Here is a 26,442-nt window from a genome sequence, read left to right as displayed (position 1 = left end):
ATATTTGTGTATGAAAGATGTTTGCCAAGGCTTCAAGATCTTTTTGAGTATAGAACGCTTTTTACTTTATTTTAGTGTTTGCAAAATACAATATCATTGGTGTTTACGTGAAAATTATAATAAACATAATTTGTCTCTACTGCTACTTCTCTGCTCTTTCACGTCTGCATCACTATATGTAATTCTTCCCTTCCCTTCTTCTCCATTACACCCAAGGCCCCCTGAGCAGCAACAATCAAATTCTCTAATTCCTTTTTAGCATGGTTCAAAATAAAAAGCTTTGCTAGACAGGAGTTGTCGATGGAACTGTGAATGATATAAATAACCAAATATTTGTACGGTTGTGGATGGTCCCAGGTTCTAGAACAACATCTGCACAATAGGAATCGCCATAAATGAATGTGATAGTGATTCATAACTCCAGTCTCTCTCTGGGCATCTGGCTAGGTGGTGTTTAGACATTTATCTAACCACTGCATCACATTGTAGGTCTAGGTAAGAAGACATGGAGATAAGAATAGTAAATACACAATAAGAATGACCATGAATGAATGTAAATGATACTGATTCATTTCTTAAGTCTCTCTGGGCATCTGGCAAGGTGGTGTACCCTCAAATATCGACATTGATCTAACCACTGCATCTCATTGTAGGTCTAGGTAAGTAGACGTGGAGTTAAGGATAGTAAATATGGCAGTATAGTGAATGTAATCTGTTGTTGGGTCAATATTCCTGACCACAATGTAGTGCCATACCACCAGTTATCTATCTGTTCTACTAATAACTCTACATATATACAAGTGCTTTAACATTTTGTAATGGATGTCTCACTAAACCAATGTATGGCTGAAATGAAATCCTTCCTTCATTCAATAAACATGCCAGTTAGGTTTATGCTTTTACATTTCTAACTTCCTATTATAACTAAGAAATCATGTTTATAGAACAGAAGCAGCCTTAAAATTTCCTGACAGTTACTGTTTGCCTTGAATTAACCTGTTGGCTTACCTGCACATATACACAGCCTTCACCTTCCACATCTAAGTCATACTTCCCAGGCACACTGGGGAGCTTCACTTGCTGTAACAGGAGCCGGGATGAGTTATTCACATTGAAAACATGCTGAAACCCTTGGAGGGAGGTCAGAGTCACATTGACGCTACTGATCCCATTCGATGTTCTGGCAGCAAACTTTGAAATGGCTTTGAGCGCCTCCAATGTATCCTAAAGTGGAGAAAAATGCACAATTATTGAAATGTTAAACATGCAAAAAAGAAATGCATTCGCAAAGCCAATAGCTCTGGCATTTTCTTATGGGAAGTGGTTAGTAATAGTTCAGTAAAGGTAAATGTGTGTGTGTGCCCTCCCCTGAGCTGTCCTAAAAAACATACCTTAATTAAATAATATGTGAGACATTAAGAATATGGAAGGTAGAATTATGTTTCCTTTCCTAAACAAACCCCAGGAGCAGATGTAAGGTGTAGCCTTTGAGAAGAGTGTCAAGAATAGGATTCAGCTGATAAAGTTTACATGGTGAACTTAGAATCCACACAAAGCAAAATATTGCTGAGTGGATGCTCTTGCCAAAGGGTAAGTATTTTTGCTGCTTTGAGAAAGCGTATGCTTTTTCACATCTAACAGCAGAGTAAAAGAAATGAACAGACAAGAGTGATTAGTGAAAAACATTATGCATTTATGACAGGTGAATGCTTCCAAACAATTCACTTCCTGCACAAAGATTTCCATACATCAGAAAATAAAATTGGGTTATGCCAGCAAAATGATTACATCCAAGAAGACACCCAGGATCGCATTTACAAGCTACACCACCATGTAGTATCAGCAATCTAACAAAAACATTGCTTGATGCACCATCAGAAGAACCTAATGGGAACCCAAATGGGGCAATGCAGCCATCCTCGAAATGCCATGGCCTTGACTTGATGGGCAGCCCTTTCCAGCAATGGAAAACCATAAAAACAAAAGAAAGTCAATGGCACAAGGGGGCTGACTACAGGCGTTCTTTCTTTCTTTTTCTCTCTTATTTACTATTGTAATTTGTCAGCAGCAACCCTGCAATCTAAGAATAGTGGAAAGGAATCAATGGCTGATAAATGTAAATCTTTGAGTATTGACCAACTTTGAAGAATTTTGTCTTTAAGAAGTAACAGCAGACAACTCATGACCTCATGTCATTTGGGATGTGGTATTTACCTGGCCACATAACAGATCTATTGCTTAGCTTTTCTGCCATTTATGATATAGAAGTATCGGAAATTCATATGATTTATGTGATAATATTTTCATTTGTAGGTATGTGTTGCTAGGCAAACACCAGTATATTCAGAATGTGGTATGGAGGCAATAGTTGGTATTTTCAATAAACACCCCCCAACTCTCAAGAGAGTCACATGCTGCTGGGAAACTGGTGAAGCTAGAAGTTTAACAAAACATTTGCTCACGACCCAACAAGTGGTAGATGGCAGGCCTGTTTTATAGGAGCACATCCCTGTCAGTAGGGATAGATAAGTAAAGCTGCCCCAAGATGTCAAATAGCTTGCTTGGCACACATTCTGGCTGAAACAAATTAGCTAGAGAGTGTGTCAAGGCACCTCCATCAGTTTCAACTACAATATTTGTGCTGAGCAGTTTGAGGGGATGAGGGGATGAGATGCGATGCTGTAGGGGACGCACTTTACACTTTTTTAGAAGAACAGCAAATGAAGGAATGCAGTTTGCAGCATAGGTTGCTATCCTAGGGGTTTTAATGAAGGACTTTTCATGGGAAGTTTGGGTAAAATTTACAGACATTCAATCAAGCCCAGAGGAGGTTGAATTCAGGGTATGTCATGATTATCAGCCCAGCCTGTGGTGGTAACGGGAGAATCCAGGTTTGTTAACTTATAAATGTTGCGATACAAAACAAGAGACAGCAAGTATTCCAGAAAATGACAGAGTCATTTAAAAATATCCTTTATTTACATCCTGAAGCACACAATGACTTGCAAGTAATTCACTGTATTTCCTCTCGTTGGCAGAAGAGCCATGTGCTGACTTAATTAGAATACCCTGATGATCACGTAATCAGGTGAGGCCCACCCATCTCTAAATACCAGCAAAACTGCCTGTTTTGTGCTCATGATTCACCTTCTATCCTGGCAGCTGGCCATGACTGATAAGCTCCTGAATCAGGTAAGCCTCTTTTGGGAATTGTCAATGAAAGCTTTGTGATGTATGTGATGTGAGAAGCCTCGGAGAGTTCCAGGGCTGAACTTACTTATAGACAGAGATTGTTTTGTGAAAACCCAAGGAACAATTTACTCAATTTATTTTGTGAAAATTAGTAGGAATGTCAAGACAAAGTTAATTTATAGAACAGATTGATTCTGAGATGTGGTAACTAAGCTTTTTGAAAGGATGTCAAGTCAAGTTAATTTACAGAAATGTGATAAAAGTATTTTCTTCTTAAGAAGGTCAAGTCAAAGTTAATTAATAGAAACAGACTATTTATAAGATGTGATAAAAGAGCCTTTTTGAAATATTATCAAGCTGAAGTTTATTTAAAGAAACAGAATATTTCTGAGATGTGATAAAAGAGAGTTTTTGAAAGAATATCAAGTCGAAGTTAATTTATAGCAACAGACTATTTTTGAGATGTGATAAAACAGCTTTTTGAAAGACTTTAATCAGAGAATCACGGAACATTCATGTATTTTGGAGAAAGCAAACATGAGTGAATTTACAATGTGTGGACAAGCTTGAAAGCAACCAGTACTTTCATTTTTGGGGAATATTCTTTTGGTGATTTTTGTCTTTCGGTATTTTAAAAGACTGAGGGGGTCATTCCGACCCTGGCGGTCATGGACCGCCACGGCCGGGGACGGAGGAAGCACCGCCAACAGGCTGGCGGTGCTTCTGGGGCAATTCTGACCGCGGCGGTAAAGCCGCGGTCAGAAAAGGGAAACCGGTGGTTTCCCGCCGGTTTTCCCCTGCCCCAGGAAATCCTCCACAGCGGTGCTGCAAGCAGCGCCGCCATGGGGATTCCGACCCCCTTCCCGCCATCCTGGTCCTGGCGGTAAACACCTCCAGGAACAGGATGGCGGGAACGGGCGTCGTGGGGCCCCTGGGGGCCCCTGCACTGCCCATGCCACAGGCATGGGCAGTGCAGGGGCCCCCTAACAGGGCTCCACAATGGTTTTCAGTGTCTGCCTAGCAGACACTGAAAATCGCGACGGGTGCCACTGCACCCGTCGCACACCAGCAACTCCGCCGGCTCCATTCGGAGCCGGCTTCATCGTTGCTGGGGCTTTCCCGCTGGGCCGGCGGGCGGCCTTCTGGCGGTCGCCCGCCGGCCCAGCGGGAAAGTCAGAATGACCGCCGCGGTACGGTCTTCTGGCGGTTCCCGCCAGGCGGGCGGCTTCCGCCGCCCGCGGGAGTCAGAATGACCCCCTGAGTGCTATTTTAAGGAATCCTGCATTATTTGTTTAAAGGTTAATAGAGTACTTTAATTTTTAAGTTACATGAATATAAGACTGTATACTCTTGGGAAGATAGGAATTGAAACCAAGGGGGTCATTCCGACCCTGGCGGTCATGGACCGCCAGGGCCGGGGACGGAGGAAGCACCGCCAACAGGCTGGAGGTGCTTCAGGGGCCATTCTGACCGCGGCGGTAAAGCCGCGGTCAGAAAACGGAAACGGCGGTTTCCCGCCGGGTTTCCGCTGCCCCAGGGAATCCTCCACGGCGGCGCTGCAAGCAGCGCCGCCATGGGGATTCCGACCCCCTTCCCGCCATCCTGTTTCTGGCGGTTTTCACCGCCAGAAACAGGATGGCGGGAACGGGTGTCGTGGGGCCCCTGGGGGCCCCTGCAGTGCCCATGCCACTGGCATGGGCACTGTAGGGGCCCCCTAACAGGGCCCTATTAAGATTTTCAGTGTCTGCATTCGGAGCCGGCTTCATCGTTGCTGGGTCTTTCCCGATGGGCGGGCGGGCGGCCTTTTGGCGGTCGCCCGCCCGCCCAGTGGGAAAGTCAGAATGACCGCGGCGGTCATTTGACCGCGGTGCGGTATTCTGGCGTGGGAACGCCAAACGCCCGCCAAAGTTGGAATGACCCCCCAGATTCCCTCTACAATCCCAAATTACCCAGTATTGGAAAGTAATCCAACAAACTACAAATCTGGTTCATTCATCATAAATCCAACAGGTAAGAATAGGTTCATACAATCATATCTGTTGAAAGTATATCAAGCCATTTAATACATGACATCTGATTTCATAGTCTTTATTATTGTCACAGGTCTTCCTCCCCACAGTACCCTCCCCAAAATCCCTTCCCCTCATCCAGCCACTCCGAACCTCTGATAACTAATATAGTTGCAGAGTCGGTGCTGCCAGAAGGTGGGCATTGGAGGGTACTGCTCTTGAGGAAAGTGCTCTTGACAGGGTACACCAGTTCCATGATTTGCATGACTCACCCTTGCATGCACCAAGAAGCAATTTACTTTTCAACTCGTATCACATTTGCATACTCACATTCCAGATTATTTCCATCGCAATTCATGCCAGTCTATGGTTTTATGGTAGTCATACTTTTGCACATGTATGGAAAATACACTTATAGTTGTGACGTAGTCAAGATCTTTGCTTGTTTGGTGTAGTATTGGAATGGATTTGCAACGTGACACATTTTTATTAGTTCACTAAAGCATTAGTGGGAGCATGCAATATCTCAGACATCTCAGTAGTAACACAACACTCACTTACCAGAGTGGTAGCATAACCCCCATAGGCGTTCTGCTGGTGCATTATCCCACCTGCAATCTGGGAACTTTTCATAAGATCCTCCTTGGTCAAGTGTTGCCGACAAAGGAGGGCCTGAAGGATGATGGCTGAGATCTCCACCATTCCCTGTGCTGGTGTGGTCCACAGCTCTGCTTCCTTTCCTGCCTGAGTCCAAAATATGTTCACGCCTAGACAAACACAAACTTTAATGTTTACACTGCACCACTGCTTTCTTCAAAGCCTTTATATGCTGATACAATGTCCAATCTCATCGGGTTTACACACGCATGCACATCTTTATATGATCTGCCTCCCCACCAAAAGAAAGAATGGAATTATTTCAGAATAAACACAAACAACAAACAGGAAATGGAAGAGAGTATTAAAGAGAGTTCTGCAGGTGTTTGGGAGAGTGTGTGCGTGTGCTCATGTGTGTGTTTGACTGTATGTTTGAGTCAGCTGGTTTTGTAACCAATTGTTTTAAAGAAGACCAAGATGTCTCTTATAGACAACTTAGACCACACAAATGGAATCTGGAGGGCAGTATTTGTTAATCCTGATGATATGCAATATGGACTGTTTCTGATGCATTGAGTCCACCATATGTTCATAAATTGGTGAAGGTGCAAAGTCTTTAAAATATACAAGCCATTTTTTGACAACCACAGCTGAAACAAACCAGCTCCTTATCAAAGGAAATTATCCTAGATTTCAGGTGGAAGGACCAGATCCTTTGAGGAGTGTTCTGAAGGAGGTGGGCTGTACATGGCAAGCAGGATTCCTAAGTGTTTGATTTTGCATCCTTCGTGTGGTCTGCCCTAACTTTTTGCCTCTGTTTCCCAGGTTGCTGATGTGTGCTGGACTCTGTTTTTGCAGTTCTTGATACTCTGGCCATTTTACCACTGCTATCCAGTGCTAAAGTACAAGTACTCCCATGTAAAATGTGTGTGTAATTGGCTTTCCGTGATTGGCATATTTGATTTACTAGTAAGTCCCTAGTACAGTGCACTAGAGATGCCCAGGGCCTGTAAACGAAATGCTACTATTGGGCCTGCAGCACTGGCTGTGCCACCCACATGAGTAGGCCTGTAAACATGGCTCAGACCTGCCACTGCAGTGTCTGTGTGTGCAGTTTTAAACTGCCTATTCGACTTGGCTAGTGTACCCACTTGTCAGGCCGAAAACTTCCCTTTTCATACATTTAAGGCTCCCCTAAGGTAGGTCCTAGGTAGCCCCATGGGCAGGGTGCAGTGTATGTTTAAGATATGACATATACTAAGGTATTTTGTATGTCCTGACAGTGAAATACTGCCAAAATCGGCTTTCACTGTGCAAGGCCTATCTCTCTCATAGGTTAACATTGGGGCTACCTTTAAATAGTATTAAAGTGCAGATTCCCTTTGGGAGCAGACAGACATATGGAGTTACGGTCTCTGAACTCAAAATGTTAAAATACATCTTTTAGTAAAGTTTGTTTTTAGATTGTGTGTTTGAAATTACCACTTTTAGAAAGTAGGCATTTTCTTGCTTAAACCATTGTCTGACTCTGCCTGTTTGTGGATTCCCTGTCTGGGTCAGTTTGACATTTGGCCTGTTTGCACCTCTCTCTAGACAGTGACACAAGGGAGCTGGGGTGTAGCCTGCATCTCCTGATGAGCCATCTGTGCTGGGAGGTAGTGGAGGAGTGGTTACTCACACCGGAAAGAGCTGTGCCTGCCCTCACACAATGCAGTCTCCAACCCCCCTGTCTGTGTCTAGGGCCTGGCGTGGGCAAGGCAGCATCTTACAAATAAGAAAGACTTTCCTTTGAAGTTTTCCTACTTCAAAGGCAGAAAGGGGTATAAGTACCAAAAACCCTGAAAATTAGATCACTACTGGATTAAAAATGAACCTCTGCCAAGGGGAAGAGCTGAAGAGCTGAGGAAAAGTGCTGCTTCTGTCTGTCACACTGCTATGTTGGGCTATCCTGCAGTTGCTGCTTCTGCCTGTGAAAGGATACCTAGACTGGACTTTGTTGTGCATTCCTGCTTGAGAAGAATCTCCAAGGGCTTGAACTGAGCTTGCCTCCTGTTGTTGAAGTGTCAGGGCCATCAAAGACTTCACCTGCAAGAAACTGGACTCTCTGCTAAGACTTCTTCCCTGCAAAGTGGTGCCCTATCCAGTCCCTGGGCCCTTGAGAGGTGAAGCTGGCAGCCAAGAACTGAAAATCCATGCACAGAACGCCATGCTGGGAAATTACGGTGCACCTTCCATGACGCGGCTGATAAACAACACACCGCTGGCTTCGCAGCTCAAATCAATGCTGCACCTGCATCGTGGGTGGGAGATCGAAGCAATGTGGCTGGAGAAACAACGCGCAACACCCGCTTACGAAGGCTGATAACAACAAAAACTTCACGCAGTGTGGTTTTCTAACACTGTGCAACCGGATTTTTCACGCATCGTTCCTGGGCATCCAAGACAAACCCGACTATGCGAGGATCTGAGGTGCCCCATTCAGATATCGACGCATCGCTCTCTTGCGAGGGAGAAAAACGACGCATTGCCGACCCGACTGGAGAAGGAGACGACGCACGGCCTCACTTGCGAGTAAGGAATCGACGCATTGCTGACTTTTCTGATGCACGCTCGCCCGTGCGGCATAATCTTTTATGCTAACCAGGTACTTTGTGTAAACAACCGCATTCTCACTGTTTTCTAAGGATTAAGACTTTGTTCTTTTGAAAATTCATATCTTGACTTGTGTATGTTGGATTTCTGTCATTTTGGTCTTGGTTTGTTTAGATTAATATTACCTAGTTTACTAAACCTGTGTTGTGTTATTTTGTAGTGGTTCACTCTATTACTGTGTATGTTGGTACAAATACTTTACACATTGATTCTGAAGTTAAGCCTGCCTGCTCGTGCTAAGCTACCAAGGGGGTGAGCAGGGTTTAACTAAGTGTGATTCTCCTTCACCCTGACTAGAGTGAGGGTCCTTGCTTGGCCAGGGGGGTAACCTGACTGCCACCAAAAAACCCTTTTCTAACACTAAGGCTTGCTTGTAGAGTGGGAAGGCATGAGTATGTTTAGTAGAAACAGAGTTAGTGCAGAGTCTTTCATAGACCCATAGATTTTTCTTTTCGGGATAGATTCGGCAAGGCTTCCCATAGCTTCCTAACTCCTGTCCTTGTGCATGGACTACACCATCTCCATTGTCAATCTAATACGGTCATCCCAACTTGGAGGAGCATGAGAAGGATTTTACCTTCTACAGTATAGCAGCACAGGAGGATCAGGCCTTTCTTCTGGAGGGTGAGGAGAAATTACTAAAAATCTTCAATCTTTCAATTATTCAGATGAGTAAAAGAAACAAAGTGCAGAAGATTCATTAGGAATAAGCATAAAGCAAAAAGTCCAATACTTCAGGTGCCAAATGACAACCAACCAAACCTCATTCTGACTCTTGTTGTCACTGAAAAATACCCAAACCCCCTACTTCTCTCACAGAAAGTAACTAGTCATTAATAATGCCATAAGGAAAGATAGAAACAAACAGTGAATTGTAATAATATATGTATTGTTAATCATTTCCTCATAACCGCAAGGATTTAAAATATTTTTATTAGTGTGCTATTAGTGTGCTACATAAGTGTATAAAGAGCACTATTCATAGGAAATTCAGACATGTGTCACACGATCTCTGCTCCCTTCATACGGTCAGCAGGTGAGGAGCCAAAATCACGCAGTGGCAAGCAAATGAGCAGGAAACCACTACACGGAGTATATTTCCAGCTCGTCTTTGGAAGCATTAAGCAGCGGATGTCCATTAAGCAGTGTGAAAACCCCTTATGACATCAACAGTAGCCTCAACAATTTGTTCATTTTGTTTTTTGGTGGAAGAAGGGCCAGTGGGGGCAGAGGTCAGGACAGAAGGGCATCTCAGCAAGTTGTCAGCATAAAGTCCCACCTCCAAGGCCGTGCCCCCCACCCTACACGGTGAATTTTATTCTTATGGTGATAGGTCTGGAAATTATGAAGTGGTCCAGCAAAATATGGAGAACATGTCTAGGCAAAGACAATATGTTTGACCTTTGCATGGTGCGTGCAGTCAATCATCATCCAGAAGTTAAACAATATCCAGGCATACGCTGACATGGCGGAAAACTTTGAATAAATAGTCATGCTGAGTGCAAATCCAATCAGGGGTTATGTTCATCGTCCTATCTGGCATACAGTGCTATATGATTTTGTTGGAACAGCCTGACATCAGAGCAACTGTGGCACTTTTATTGCTAGGGGAAGATTTACAAAGTTGTCCCACAACACAGCGCAACAACCAAAGTTTCTGTGCTTCTTTGTGTGAAAGCAAGAGATATCTACTAAGATATGGCACTATCCTGCTCTTTTCCTAGTGCTAACCATAATCAGGCTGCCACTCACAAACCTTTTCAATATAGTGCAGGAATGTGTGTGTGATATATAACATAAATTATGTACTCGAAGGGTACGGTATGCTATACAAACTTTAACACTTTTCCCAATTTCAGGTACATGCCCTACAATGCAGCACACGTGTAAAGTCAGAAAAAAATGGAGAAATTAAAACATTTTTCCTTTATAATGACTGCCTCAAAGAGGCCATACTTTATGGTGTAAACCCCTCTCTACCATTGTAAGTAGATTGGGCCTTGTGTCAAAAACTATGGGTGGTTGTATGGGAACACCTATGTAGCACCAATGAAACACCCCCTTGACACCAAATAATGCCCTGGTTTGCATTACTTTCAGGCAACTTTCCAGCATAAAACAAGTTTTGTGCTGGAAAACAAATCCCAAATAAACATTTTCCACCAATCTGCGTCACCTTTGTGACACAAAACTGGCACAAAATGTGAGGAAATTTGTCCCCTTGATTCACAGTTGCATAGGGACATGTGAGGTCGAAACATGGGGTAAATGGAGGCGCCTGAAGGAATCCTGGAAGACATTCTTTAAAAAAAAAGTAATCTTTTTTGCCTTTTAAGGAATGTGCATAATAGTTGGCACTATAGCATTCCCACCTCAGGACAAAAGAAAACAGGATCACCTTCTTATCTGTGGAAGAGAAACATCGCTATGAAAATATACAAAACAAACATGGTCACTGTGACATGTACATGGAAACACATTGGAAATAGAAGTGAAAATAGTTGTAGTTGTTAGGGTTTCTGGTTGGCAGAGGTACGCACCCTGTCCAAGCAGGAACCACAATCCTAGTCAGGTTAAGTCATAAACACACCCTAAATTAACACGTGCTCACCCTCAGGTAGCTTTGCACAGAGCACTCAGGCTTCACTTTAGAGGCAATGTGTAAAGTATTTGTGCAACACTTCAAACATTAAAACAGTAAAAACACCACACAAAGATATAGCACACCTTGTTAGAAAAACAGAACTTGATTTCATAAATAAAACAACACCAAAACGACAAAAATCCAATGGGTGAAATTTTAAATCTGAATAATTAAAGAATAAACTGTAGAAAAGCACTTCGAAGCAAAAAGCACAGCCAAACTGGGACAAAGTCCAAAGTTCAGGCTGACCGCAAAGGATCGCAGGCCGGCTACAGGAACTCAGTAAGACCTGCTAAACAAAAGTACTTTAATCCTGGCTGCGTTGATGTTGGTGATGCAGGGAGCAGGCTGAAGTGATGTGTCGGTGTCGATCCTCACAGTGTAGGTGATGCGTCAATCTTTACCAATCAGTTGAGAAGATGCATTGTTTTTCACCACCTGACAGCAGCAATGCATTGGGTCCGAGATGCAGTGGTCCCGAAGGTGATGCACAGAGGTCAATCCCTACTGGAGAGGCAGGAATCACTTCAGATCCATGCAATGGGACCAATGTGCCAGTTCTGATTCACGCAACAGAGGCGATGCACCAGTTCCAATCCATGCAGCAGTGGCGATGTATCCTTTGAATGGCAGCAAACACCTTAAGCCCACTTCCAAGGGTCCAGGAATGGGGTGGCACCAACTTGACAGGCAAATTCACAGATGGCAGAGTCCAGGTGTAGATGTAGATGAGTCAGGAGTCTTTTGTGTCCCTGACATTTCAGAAAACAGGAGACCATTCCGCTGACCCTGAGAGTCACTATAGGTTCCGGGTTTAAGTGATGTGGGTCCAGTCCTTCTCACCCAGGCAAGGAGGGCAACAGGCAGCACAGGCAGCAGGTCAGCCCAGCAGAGCAGAGGTTCAGCAGAGTGGCATTCCTTGTAGCAGCACAGCAGTCTTTTCTGCCATGATATCCACAGGTCCAGAAGTGTACTGAGTTCGTAGGGTCTGAGGTCCAGTTCGTATATCCAGTGGTGCCTCTGATGTGGGGAAGACTTCAAAGGAGTCTTTGAAGTGCACAGAGGTGCTCCTTCCCTGCCCCAGCTCCAGACTAACTACGGGGGGTATGCAGCCCTTTGTGTGGGAACAGAACACAGCTTATTCAGGTGTAAGTGTGAGGATGTGGCCATCTCCTCCCTCCCATCCTGTCTAGATGGCCCATCAGGGACCATCAAGTCACACCTAAGTTCCCATTGCGTGTAGCTGTCTAGAGAGAATCTACAAAGCCACCTGTCACCTACCCCAGACAAGTGATCAGAGAAACGCTGCAGGCACACAGGGCTAAGAGTAGAAAAATGCCAACATTCTAAATGTCGCATTTTCAAAATTGTAAAATAAGTCCAACTTTACCATTAAAGAGGATCTATCATTACAATTCCATAGATACTAAACATGATAGCTCCTTCCAATCAGGAACGACAGCGTATTAACTGTAATAAGGAATCCCCAATGTTATCCTATGAGAGGGGTAGGCCCCGCAGTAATGAAAAACGAATTTGGACGTTTTTCACTACCAGGACATGTAAAACTAACAAGTGCATGTCTGACCTTTTAATAACACCGCGCCCTGCCCTCTGGGGTACCAAGGGCCTACCTTACGGGTGACTTATATGTAATAAAAGGGGAGTTTAAAGCTTGGCAAGGGGTGTGACACTGCATTCAGGCTGTAATGGCAGGCCTGGGACATGATTTAAAGGGCTACTTAAGTGGGTGGCAAAGTCTGTGCTGCAGGCCCACTGTAGCATTTAATTTATGGGCCGTTAGCACATGTAGTGCATTTTATTTGTGACGTATAAGTAAATTAAATATGTCAATTTGGTATACACCAATTAAACTATGTTTAGGGGACAGAGCACAAGCATGTTAGCACTGGTTAGCAGTGGTAAAGTGCAGAGTCCCAAGGCCTACAAAAACTAATTCAGCAAAACTGGAGACAAGTAGGCATAAAGTTTGGGCAAAGACCACCCAAAGGCTGAGAGGTCTGACGGTAGTCATACTACAGTGCAGATAGCAGAAATCAGCAAGAGCGGTGATAGGCAACACCATTCTAGGCAGCTGCCTTTGGCCCTGCAATGCCATCGGACCCCACACTGGTGCTGGTGTTGGCACCAGAGCTGCCTTTCACATCAGAGACATAGCTCAATTACACTCTCAAAATTTCTCCTGTGTCCTGTTCCTCATTTGTCCATACCCTAGCTCTTGCCATGCTGGTAGGGAGTTATTCCTTGATTGGGGTGTAGGAGGATATCCAGGTGATGAATGCCTCGGAAACACCATCAGCCACAAGGTCACTAGACAGTCTAAATGAGAGTCCACATACCCACTAACGGATGGTAATCAAACTACAGATAATTGACTATCAGAAAAAAAATCTAAACTTTGGTATTTTTCTGAAAAAGCAAAACTCACAAAATGGAACAAGGTGGACAAGAAGCAAATTAAATGTTTATGTTTTTGCTTCTGAAATAATATATAACTTGCAAAAGAAGGCATGTAATACATAAAGTTTTAGCGTTTAGGAGTGAAACTGTAAGCTACATTTGAAATCACTTTGTCCTAGTTTTTTTAAAAACACTATTCATCTATCAGTACAAAAAACCATTGGGCGGAATTTAGGAAAAGTGGTGCTGCATCCAATGCAGCGCCAATTTTCTTGCGCCAACTTTCGTCCCCCTAACGCCACCATATTTATGATACGGCGCACCATGGCGGTATTTAGAACAATAGTGTCAAATTTTTTTACGTAAGGCGCTTTGCTACACTCATGTCAAAAATGTTGAGGCTAGTGTAGCAATGTGCAAGCAGGCCCATAGATTTAAATGGGTGCAAAATTTTAACGCCTGCTCTGAGCAGGCATAAAAATGATGGAAAAATCGCACAGTGAAATCTTTTAAATTTCACTGCGCCATTTTTTTGAACCTCCTAACTGGGGAATACCTCCCTTGCTACATTATGCCTGGCACTGGCATAATGTGGCACAAGGGGTTACAAAGTGTTGCAATGCATGCACTGCGCCACTTTGCCAATATGGCGCAGGGAAAAGCCCACCTTTGCGCCGCCTTCACCTTAAAAAAGTTGCACTAAGGCGGCACTAGAGTGGCACCAGAGGCTCTCAAATCTGCCCCATTGTTGCTAAGCAGAACAAGATCGTGGTTAAAGTCAAAGATCTGAGGTGTCCCTACAAGCCAGGTTCAGGGCTAGATGCGCTTGATGTGGGGATAAATTGTGAAAGGCGCACCATCCCAACACGTTTATGTTGTTCAGGCAGCCAAATTTTCCTCAATTAATTAATTTCATTGGCTCATGAATGTTTGCATCACAGTGGGTGGAACAATTTACCTGCCCTATCTGCTTTTTCATAAATCTTCTTCAACATCAGGTCCAGCAGGGGCCCATCCCCACACAATGCATAGATGTAAGCCAGCATTGCCTGAGTGTGTGTTGTGATCTCTTCGTGGGTGGCGTTCCTCAGACACACAAGAGCTTTCTCCACCAGGGGGAGCTGTAAAGGGCACAAAGAAACAGGATGGAAGTTTGGACATAAATTCCTCAAAGTGAGTATAACCTCCATTACTCCATGAAAATGAGTCGACGTATAAGGGCATGTTATTCATTATCTGCACAAGTATGGAGATGTATGCAGGATGGAAGCTGCATCACCTTATGGTATGTTTTCTTATTCAGGCATATCGACAGATTTCTTCCTGTTTATAAAACAAGCACGTCATTTAATTCCCTACATGGCTAAGCAAGATCTGTTATGGTCGTGCCTTAACAGGGATATATTTTGATAAGGATTGCGTCATTATATGCCTCTTACATGGAAATGTAAAGACTTCCAGGGAATCCATTCTCCCTTATGACCATGTACCTTTATGTAAAATAAAGCTCTTCACAATCCTGTCAATGGAGAGTCTGCACTTTTATTATCCAAATATTTACAGCAGCTGAACTCCACCTATGTTGTTGGCTCCATATTTGTGCTAAAAAGTGCCTCCCTTATGACACAGAGGGACCCTTCTTGTAGGTAATTACCAGGGATCATTGCTGAAAGCAACAAAGATGAGTACAATTAGAATATTCTGTAAACCTCTTTCACCCTTGATATAAAAGTGCCTAGAGGAACGCTGTGGCCCCGAATGTAGCCACCGTCAACCACCAAAAGCACTCACATGGCTCCAGCTGGGGTGGTTGGGGAGGTGGCTAAGGAGGTTAAAGGGCTAGTTACTGAGAGTAGTGTAGATATCAATAGTGCAGCAGGTGCATTTGCACCGGGGTCAAGGGGTGTGATAGGCCCCCCTGCACCCCAGATAAAGATGTTTTTTTACTACTGAAAAAGAGATGATAAAGAACATTAGGGTTTGCTGAGCCCTTCCTACACCACTGGCTACGCGGGCACCTGAATAAGTGCTCCACATGATATATTTATTTACTCATTCATTCATAAACTACAGAATGGCTTGGAAATTTAACATTTAACGCAGGGGTGTCGAACGTAGCTCCAGAGGGATCCAGGTAAAAGTTTACAAATTAACACTGTGAATTATTTCCGGATAAATTTGTAGGTTGCTAATGTAATTTTTGTTTGGATCTCAAAATTCTCTCATGATTCCAGTCTTCATGGACCTATGTTGGGCATCCATAATGTTACGCAACTTGGGTTGCCAGTGAAGACGGGGGCAACTCGAAAGATTGCATGAAATTTAACTGGGGACTGGAAGGATTGTTGCCCCTTCTTCAATTTCATAGTCTCTTTGGCCCACTTTTGGCTAGAGCGGGATAATAAAAAATGTTGGCACAGTCTACCCCAGTGGCAGTAACCTGGACCTCTAGAGAGGCCCACCTTGCTCTACTCTGAAAGTGTCATGATTCTTTGGACCATATTCATACTTTTTTAGCTCCGCATTTGTGCCGCTTTTTGACGCAAAAGCATCGCAGACTTACAAAAATGGTATTTTGTAAGTTTGTGCCGCTTTTACGTTAAAAAAATGACGCAAATGCGGCGCTAAAAAAGTATAAATATTGGCCTTAGTATTGCAGACAAATAATTCCTGGTAACTTTCCCTAATGGTCAGTGTGTGGGCCTGTGGAGTATTATCGGAATTTGGCATACTCCACCCTCCTCCAAGATCTAACTATTCCCAATAAAATAGGTGTTTTCTGATGGCTAAATTTGAGCTCACGTGACAGTCAAGGTGGACACCCTTCCCAAAGGGAAATTATATTAAGGCCCATATTTATACTTTTTGACGCTAAACTGCGCTAACGCAGTTTAGCGTCAAAAAGTTTTGCGCCGTCTAACGCCATTCTGAAGCGCCATGCGGGCGCCGTATTTATGGAATGGCGTTAGACGGCGCAATGAGACCGGCGCTGCCTGGTTTGCGTGGGAAAAAACCACGTAGACCAGACAGCGCCGGCGTAGGGGGAAGATGGCGCATGGGCGTCTTAAAATGGGGCAAGTCAGGTTACGTCGAAAAAATCGTCTTAACCCGACTTGCGCCATTTATTTTCGACGCCCATCCCCCATCAACATGACTCCTATCATTGTAAAGATAGGAGTCATGCCCCCTTGCCCAATGGCCATGCCCAGGGGACTTCTGTCCCCTGGGCATGGTCATTGGGCATAGTGGCATGTAGGGGGGCACAAATAAGGCCCCCCTATGCCACCAAAACAAAATATAAAAAAAAAAAAAATCATACTTACCTGAACTTACCTGAATGTCCCTGGGGTGGGTCCCTCCATCCTTGGGGGTCCTCCTGGGGTGGGCAAGGGTGGCAGGGGGGGTCCCTGGGGGCATGGGAGGGCACCTGTGGGCTCATTTTGAGCCCACAGGCCCCTTAACGCCTGCCCTGAGCAGGCGTTAAAAAGTGGCGCAAATGCGCCGTTTTTTGTCACGCCAACTCCCGGGCGTCTCTTTTGCCCGGGAGTATAAATACCACGTAAAGGCCTGGGAGTCATTTTTTAGACGGGAACGCCTCCCTTGCATATCATTAACGCAAGGAAGGGGTTCACGCTAAAAAATGACGCACATTCCGGGAACTTTGGCGCTATTCGCCTCTAACGCCATAGTATAAATATGGCGTTAGTTGGCGTTAGTTTTGCGTCGAAATTGCGTCAAAAAAAACGACGCAATTTCGGCGCAAACGGAGTATAAATATGGCCCTAAATGTTTGAGAGACCTCGTTATGGGGCATCCTAGGAGGTCATGGTATTAGTAGGTAAACTAGTGCACAAGGTGTGGCATGAATGTGCAACACCAAAAAAACAAGTCCTCTGAGCCTCAGGAAGGAAGACGCGTGCAGGGGGCGCTTGCCCAGTTTCGGATGTGAGGGCAATCTGCAGCCACACCCAAACGCTTCGGAGAAATAATTCTAGACTAAAGGCCCCGCCCCCTCGGACTCCCACAGATTCACATCTGATGCCGACGGTGCAATGTTGTCACCCTTGAAAGCACCAAGCACTGATGCCACACCAAGCTATCAATTAACAGATTTGGCTCAAACCTGATCACCCTTTGCTGTTATAGTATATGCCCTTTTTGAATTCAAAGTATGTTATTAGTATTTTATGATGACAAACATTACATACATCATTGGAAAATACAAAGATATCAAATCCTGCATAATAAATACTTGCATCAGATAGTCTGAAAGGGAGAAGCAGTGTCAACAAATAGAAGGAAACGTGGAATAAAATAAATGAAATACAAACAAAAATGCAACCTGTACCTCATGAAATAACGACTCTCACACATTTAGTCCCAGAGAAAAACCCGGAAACAACTAGAAGCTAGGGAAATCAATATATCTTTGCCACAATCTCTACTAAACTACCCAAAGGTTGCAAGAAAGAGTAAAGGGAGGCATGCATGAGAGGGCGCTACCGTGTTGTGGAGAAGGAGCACAGAAACAGACTGACGTCTTCTTGAGCCAACAGTAGGTTATTGTGGCAATGATTCAAGATGGTGATGGGGGCGGGACCATCTAATGCTTGGTATAAATGTACATACTCACACCTCATCACTTCTTTCTGTACTGACGTCACTTCCCCAAGCAGACCCCATGCTCTACCGATGAGGGTACTGAGGACTACTCACGTCTCGCAGCTTCGGCACCTCCAGCAACCTTGCAGTGACGTAGGCCGTGACGGAGATTTCATCATCGGGTCCCTCCTGAGGTGGGGAGAACCAATGGGAACATAATCAGGTTAATGGCACATGTAGGTCACCATTCTAGAAAACACATTACTGCATTTACATTAGAACCTACAGCGGTGTGGTACATTTAAGCGTCATTGACTGCTATGGTACCTAAGTAAATCATGTGCGGCCTCCTGTAGCGCCTTGTTACCCCCTTGCTCTCTCGCAGTGACCACCACACTACAGCATAGAGGTGAGGATCTGACCTAGGGGCTATAATCTCATCGTTGAAATTTGGAGATCTGGGTTTTAATCTCAGACGTGGCACTGGACAGAAAATAGTATAATTCTGGGCAAATGAATTTACGTCCCTGTATCTCAAGCTGTAATTATGAATTGTTGTATTATAAGCTGTTTTGTAAATGGTACATTACATTATGGAAAATAAATATTGTAGAGTGCAGCATCTAGGGCCTGTCTTAATGGCGTTACTACCATTATTGTCATCACTTTCTGTAACCTGGCCTCAGGTAGGCAGCACACACAGGAGTATGCAGTGCTTAATTTGTTAAAAAATGGTTAAGGGACCAAAGGTTTTTCTTAGGACTCTACAAGTAATTTTGCTGAATATCAGGGTTGCCAAATGCCAAGGCTGCCTAGCCTTGATTCCACCCCATGCCTCTCTTCCAACCCCCACACTTCCCCTCTTTAACTCTTGCTTAGAGGTTTCCTTTCCCCTGCTGTCTCCCTTCATCACTGTTTTCCTATCTTTCTCTTCTGCCTTCATCCTCCCTTTTCTGCCTATCTCTCTTGCTGTGGGTCAAAGACTAATGGTGAAAAATAAGTTCTGGTTCCCAAAATTGAGGACTTGTGCAAACATCAGTACAAATTGAGCACCAGTGCAGTTGGAGTGTGGCATCTCATGTGTGGGGCTCTCCTGCTATGATAAGAATATTTTATCTAAAGTGTCGTGGACCTCTCAAATTAAACCCTTCATCCCTTTCCTGTATCTATCTGTTCATTACTTGCCACTGGGACCACACTTCTCATGTAAGGGTGAGAGCCCAGGAGGAAGACCCAGAGTAAATATTGAATTTTTCTAATCGCTTTATGAGTTATGAAGTGAACATGTGTCAGGGGCAGTGGCCACTGGGAAGATGTTAGACAGGGCCCGTCAAAAACTGAATCTCAGTGTTGTAACTTCTGGCCATGCCGCAGGCTTCATATGTAGCACGTTTCTCCTGGTTCCTCTACTTGAAGTCACTGTGGCCTAGTGGGCACTCACCATCCTGAAGGGCTGGAAGCATCCACTGACATGCCATGCTGCCTCCTTCACCTAAAGTCACTGCCGCCTAGTGGGCACTTATCATCCTGAAGGGCTTCCTGCTGCGTTGGAAGCAACAACTGGACCTGTCCTGGGCTTCATGAGCAGCACATGCCTCATATCTCCTCTACTTAACGTCATTGCAGTGTAATGGACACTGACTAACTCATAGGGCTTTCCACTGGGTTGTAAGCAACCGCTGGACAGGTCACAGCTTCATGGGTAGCCTGTCTCCTCTACTTAACATCACTGCAGCCTACCATACACTCACCATCCTCCAGGGCTTTTCTCTGGGTTGGAAGCAACCACAGCTCCATGGGTAGCCTGTCTCCTCTACGTAAGGTCACTGCAGCCTACCAAACCTTCACCATCCTCCAGGGCTTCCCGCTAGGTTGGAAGCCACAACAGCTTCATGGGTAGCTTGTCTCCTGTCTTCTCATGTCTTCTGTATCTTATACTTGTAGTCACTGTGGTTTAGGACACTCACCTTTCTAAATGGCTTCCCGCTGGGTTGGAAGCACCCACTGGGCAGCTGTTTCTCCTCCAGCCATTTCAGGGCCTCACTCGTGATCTGGTCATCCAGCGAGACGTATTGACTGGAGAGATGCAGGATGGAGATGAAGAGAGTCGTCAGCCTGGTGGCAGAGATAGAGAGAGGGCATGAAGGACTGAATCAGCGGGTTCATGGGAATTACTGACTTTCTCTGGGTCATGCGCAGAACTGAGGAACAGCTTCGTAGAGAGTAAGAAAGAATAAACAATGATTTAATAGCTGCTGAAGGACAGGTGGTGGGTCTACTGACTTACTGGGAGAGAAAAACACATCAGGTTTCAGAAGACAAAGGGAAAATACATGTGGAACAGGCTGTATTTCGTGACAAAGTAAGAATAAGCACAGAAGTTGAATATGCTTCATAAACATGGATCCCTAAGTATCTGGACCATATAGCAGTGAACATAGATTCCTTATTTGTAAGCCTGTAGGAAATGCCCTTTGAGACTGCCTCTGTGGCTAAATCTCAGTTCACATTACCAATTAACAACTGCTATGGTGATTTCCAATTTCCCAGGATTGTTATTTTTGCAATACATACATATTTGACAATCGAAAGTTTACAGAACGAATTTATCTGGAATAAGGTAATTGTGGTCATTCTGCACCAATGTCGAACTAGGAGAGGACTGAGGGTCTCAGTAGATAGAGGTTGCTTTAGAATCTTGACATCAAGAAAGCTATTTACTGCACCAAGCTAAATAAATTCATCAAAACAATAACTGACAAAACTTCTAAGTGGCTGTATATTGAAGAAACATTTCTGCCTGACTCAATATGAATTCAATCTCACATTCCTAACAAATGAAATGTAAAAATGAGATGCTACATACTGTAAATTCAGCGAGGCATGTTTTTCGAAGAATATCTAGATAATGCAGCTCTAAGGTTTACTTACACGAAAAGACAGTATAGTGTCTCAAGCCTTACCTGGAATTGATGAATAAATCACTTTATTGGAATAAGTAGTGCACCTGTGCAATGTATCATGTCAACTAAATATGGGAGAATAGCAATGCAGAAGCCTTTAACACAACACGTGGAAAATGTCATATTGTGAAAACTGAGATATGAAACTATCTTCACTTAACATTCTGCCATTTGAATTTGAAAGGGTAAAATAGTTTCAATGTGAAACACCTTAAATCATATATTCACATCTGAGTGAAAACTGAGAGAAAATGAAAGCTTCTTAGCACTACAGGGAGTGCAGAATTATTAGGCAAATGAGTATTTTGACCACATCATCCTCTTTATGCATGTTGTCTTACTCCAAGCTGTATAGGCTTGAAAGCCTACTACCAATTAAGCATATTAGGTGATGTGCATCTCTGTAATGAGAAGGGGTGTGGTCTAATGACATCAACACCCTATATCAGGTGTGCATAATTATTAGGCAACTTCCTTTCCTTTGGCAAAATGGGTCAAAAGAAGGACTTGACAGGCTCAGAAAAGTCAAAAATAGTGAGATATCTTGCAGAGGGATGCAGCACTCTTAAAATTGCAAAGCTTCTGAAGCGTGATCATCGAACAATCAAGCGTTTCATTCAAAATAGTCAACAGGGTCGCAAGAAGCGTGTGGAAAAACCAAGGCGCAAAATAACTGCCCATGAACTGAGAAAAGTCAAGCGTGCAGCTGCCACGATGCCACTTGCCATCAGTTTGGCCATATTTCAGAGCTGCAACATCACTGGAGTGCCCAAAAGCACAAGGTGTGTAATACTCAGAGACATGGCCAAGGTAAGAAAGGCTGAAAGATGACCACCACTGAACAAGACACACAAGCTGAAACGTCAAGACTGGGCCAAGAAATATCTCAAGACTGATTTTTCTAAGGTTTTATGGACTGATGAAATGAGAGTGAGTCTTGATGGGCCAGATGGATGGGCCCGTGGCTGGATTGGTAAAGGGCAGAGAGCTCCAGTCCGACTCAGACGCCAGCAAGGTGGAGGTGGAGTACTGGTTTGGGCTGGTATCATCAAAGATGAGCTTGTGGGGCCTTTTCGGGTTGAGGATGGAGTCAAGCTCAACTCCCAGTCCTACTGCCAGTTCCTGGAAGACACCTTCTTCAAGCAGTGGTACAGGAAGAAGTCTGCATCCTTCAAGAAAAACATGATTTTCATGCAGGACAATGCTCCATCACACGCGTCCAAGTACTCCACAGCATGGCTGGCAAGAAAGGGTATAAAAGAAGGAAATCTAATGACATGGCCTCCTTGTTCACCTGATCTGAACCCCATTGAGAACCTGTGGTCCATCATCAAATGTGAGATTTACAAGGAGGGAAAACAGTACACCTCTCTGAACAGTGTCTGGGAGGCTGTGGTTGCTGCTGCACGCAATGTTGATGGTGAACAGATCAAAACACTGACAGAATCCATGGATGGCAGGCTTTTGAGTGTCCTTGCAAAGAAAGGTGGCTATATTGGTCACTGATTTGTTTTTGTTTTGTTTTTGAATGTCAGAAATGTATATTTGTGAATGTTGAGATGTTATATTGGTTTCACTGGTAATAATAAATAATTGAAATGGGTATATATTTTTTTTTGTTAAGTTGCCTAATAATTATGCACAGTAATAGTCACCTGCACACACAGATATCCCCCTAACATAGCTAAAACTAAAAACAAACTAAAAACTACTTCCAAATATATTCAGCTTTGATATTAATGAGTTTTTTGGGTTCATTGAGAACATGGTTGTTGTTCAATAATAAAATTAATCCTCAAAAATACAACTTGCCTAATAATTCTGCACTCCCTGTATAGTCCATTAAATTAGGCAGTCATTAGATGCTTCTACAGCTCTTTTAGAATTAGAATAATAATATGAACGTGTCCAAAGATGATGCCCCTCTGGCCCATGCACATGCAATGGTGGTAGTCATAGACACAGAAAAATGTTTTTGATACTGTACTGTGGCCTTACCTATTTACAGTGCTCGAAAAATGGGACTAGGCCCAATATTTAGGAAATAGGTAGCGCTCAACCAGTGTCAAGAGTGCGGATTGGGAAAGTCATTTCCATGCAGTGGAACATTTGCAATGGAACGAGACAAGGCTGACCTCTCTCCCCACTCCTGTTTGCGTTGGCGATGGAGTCGCTGGCGATTGTGCTGTGGATGGATGGGAGAGACTGTGGGCTGTCCCTACCAAGTGGGCTTCCTGTGGTGTCACTGTGATTGTTTTTGAAGGACCCCCTGTCTGGTGTGGCAGAGAGTTAAAAAACTCTTTCCATATTTAGGGTAGCCTCTTGATTGCAGGTACATTGGAATAAATCGTGGCGGTTGCCACTTATGCATGGATATATTGTTGACACACGACAGGGGGAATCTGTGGGTTTAAAATCGTAAAATAGGAACCCGATACTTTTGGATACCTTGGGGCACAAACGTACACTATCAGGGTAGAGCAACCACTGCTATATATTCCTTTCTGGAATCGACTCTCCCCTCTGCTCTGTGGGGTGATGTCCAATAGCGACAATGGTGATATTGTGGAGAATACTATATCCCTCTGGAACTACTTTTATTAATCAAGAAACCATTGTTCATAGAAGTAAACGCAATGCTGAGTGACTGTATATGGAGTGGTTGCAAGAGGTCGCCATTGCAGAAGGCAACAAGGCCCATAGATGGGGCGCATTAAGGGCTCTAAACTGGGAAATATATTATATAGCGGCACAGCTACAATGGGCACTGAGACGGATGGGCAATGGGGACTATGCTGAAGGTTTACAGGGGTACATGGCACCAAGGGCCACTCTATCGACAGATGTCTATTTGGGGAAGTGAATTACTGTGTGGGTGCCCCGGGGCTCGTACAGCAGCTAGAGTCTGCTTCCTGAAATACCTGAAAAACACAACAACCCAAGCAACTTGCCCAGCTGAAATACCGTGGTTTATGCTACAGTTCTCACAGACTGCAGAAACACATGAGAAAAGACCTTGGCAAAATGTTGGACTCCTCTTAGTGAGGGGTTTCTTTGAGAATGGTACTTCCGCTCCTATAGAGGAATCTGAACCAAATTTGGTACGAATCTGGGCCATTTTATTACCCATAATGCACTTGATTAGAAGATGTACTCTCAAGTGGACTATAGATAGTACAGAGACAACAGAACTCCTATCCACAATAGTGACATATGTGCAAATTAGACATGCAGTGGCCATATTATACAAAGGTCTTGCGCCACTATATTCTCCTAGCATGAACACCCTTAAAGCAAAATAGGAATAGCAGAAAACAAATGTAACAGCATTATGGTACATCAATAAAGGAACTAGGAACAACACTTACAATGTATAAAGTTTAATTATCTGCACCTAACCTATTTATAACCTGCAAACATAGCCTGCATATTTCCATCTGTGAATGACCAAGTTCCAATTTGATTTGCGCCAATGGTCGACTTCTTTCACTTCTTTTGAATTTAAAAAATATTATTAACTAGAAATGTTTTTAAATTAAGAACATTTATTGCTACATTATTCAACATTATTACATTCATTGTTACATTCTTTTTTAAATTCGAAATGGTTAATGAAATATTTTACAATTCAGTAATACATTTGTACTACTTTTGTATTTTGTAACATTAATTTATATTTATTTATAACTATTTTAAATATCAAGTTAATTTAAAAAACATTTAAGTCCCTGCCTCCCTTATTGTCTATGTAAGATTGTTGCAGTATCAGTGGTTGGCCATGTGTAGTGCTGGACTTACTACTAAAGTGTAAATGACCTCAAAAGTATAACTACAAAAGTGCAGTTAATGAATACCAAAAAGTAATAAACATGCTCAAAACTGTAAACTTACTCATAAGTGTAAGTTACCTTTGTAAATCAGTCCCAATGTGATTTAATATGCTTGATTACCCACTAAAATTTTTCATCCTCCCAAAAATTGTTTGTGTTTTAAGCTTAATGAGACTCCCATTAGAGACTTGCAGAATTAACATTTGGTGCCTAAAGGGAGTATAAATGATCTGCATACGTTAAACAGGAATAATTCCCTTCATTTTTGGATTCTCCTAAAAAATCAAACAGGAGGACAATCTGGAGCTTACCTGATATTGCCTCTGTCATCTCTGTCCCCAAAGGGGCTTACGGAGCCGTCTGAACGCTTATAATTCAATTGTTGATATGTCTCTGGAAAGCAGAATTGAAACACTGATAATTAATTCATTGGCTTTTCTATCACAACCACTTGCAGGGTTCTTTCATCCACTACACAGTCTCCCCTCAGGCGTATCTCATAAATTTCCTGTGCTATGTTTCTCTCATTCTCTCTTTTTTAAAAATTATTTCCATTTCCCTGCTGCCCCTAGCTCTAGTTATACTAATGTTTTTACCTTGGGCCCACTTAGAACGCACTTTGGGCACTTCAAGAAGTGCAGATCTAGAATTATCTCTTTTTAAATGGTGTTTTTGTGTGGTGTGTCAATTCTAGAGGATCCTAAACTGGACTTCCGATGTCTTTTGGAATAGATTATGAGCTAAACAACAAACTCATGAGAACCTGATCTGGACCTCGGCTGTCTCTGCAAACGACACTTGGATCGAGCCATATGGAACAGGAAGATTGTGAATGTGAAACTGGGAGCCATGAATTGGATCCAAAAGAAGAAGAACTAGATTTCAATCATCTTCTGTAAAGCATTTTGTGAATACATTGCCCACTTAATAACTTCAGCTGTTGCCTGAAGTGAAGTTTGAGCCAAGCATTGCATTCATTAAGCAGTGGAACTGGATCTCAGCTGTTTCCAGGAATGTCGCTGTTTCCAGGAATGGCTTTTTTTTGTCCTAACCTGCACTGCACTTTACATGTCTCTAGGTATAGAATTTCAGTGCAGTTCATAAACCTGGGTTGTAGCTGTCTCAAGATATTGATTTTGGGCCACACATTGCCCTAAGCAGAGCCTGAGTGGGACTTCAACTGTCCCATGGAATAGATGCTGGACCGCTCACTGCACTTATTAAAACCTGAACAGGACTTCAGCTGTCTCTAGAATTTATTTTGGGTGCAGTCAATTGGATCCAGAGAGATATAGGCGGGTCTTCAGCTGCTCAAGTTGTGGTTTTGGCCATTGTTGGACTTTTTGCCTTACGCAGGGTCAACCCCAGTCTTTTTGCCTCCTTCCTCCTGGTTTTTCTCACCTCTCGCTGTTGGCTCTAGGACTCTGAGCACTTTATCACTGCTGACCAGTGCTAAAGTGCAGGTGCTCTCCCATCTAAAGTTGGTATGATTGGCTTATACCTAATTGGTATATTTAATTAACCTATAAGTC

At 43.5% G+C, this 26,442-nt stretch overlaps 1 protein-coding gene across 1 annotated transcript in view; it reads right to left on the bottom strand.

Annotated features, from left to right (window-relative positions):
- The window catches only part of LOC138303656 (alpha-2-macroglobulin-like protein 1), a 182,941-nt gene that overhangs the window by 13,716 nt on the left and 142,783 nt on the right, over nucleotides 1–26,442 (bottom strand). Inside the window, exons 25-30 of the mRNA XM_069242960.1 lie at nucleotides 25,222–25,303; nucleotides 20,085–20,232; nucleotides 18,232–18,306; nucleotides 14,474–14,636; nucleotides 5,763–5,968; nucleotides 1,009–1,224 (exon numbers count right to left, since the gene is read on the bottom strand). Of these exons, the coding sequence (XP_069099061.1) occupies nucleotides 1,009–1,224; nucleotides 5,763–5,968; nucleotides 14,474–14,636; nucleotides 18,232–18,306; nucleotides 20,085–20,232; nucleotides 25,222–25,303 (890 nt within the window). The remainder of the gene's footprint in view (nucleotides 1–1,008; nucleotides 1,225–5,762; nucleotides 5,969–14,473; nucleotides 14,637–18,231; nucleotides 18,307–20,084; nucleotides 20,233–25,221; nucleotides 25,304–26,442) is intronic.

This window comes from Pleurodeles waltl, chromosome 7 (assembly GCF_031143425.1).
Source record: "Pleurodeles waltl isolate 20211129_DDA chromosome 7, aPleWal1.hap1.20221129, whole genome shotgun sequence".
Classification (NCBI taxonomy): Eukaryota; Metazoa; Chordata; class Amphibia; order Caudata; family Salamandridae; genus Pleurodeles; species Pleurodeles waltl.
The sequence above is the reverse complement of the archived record's forward strand: the minus strand, read 5'-3'. Positions and strand labels throughout refer to the sequence as shown.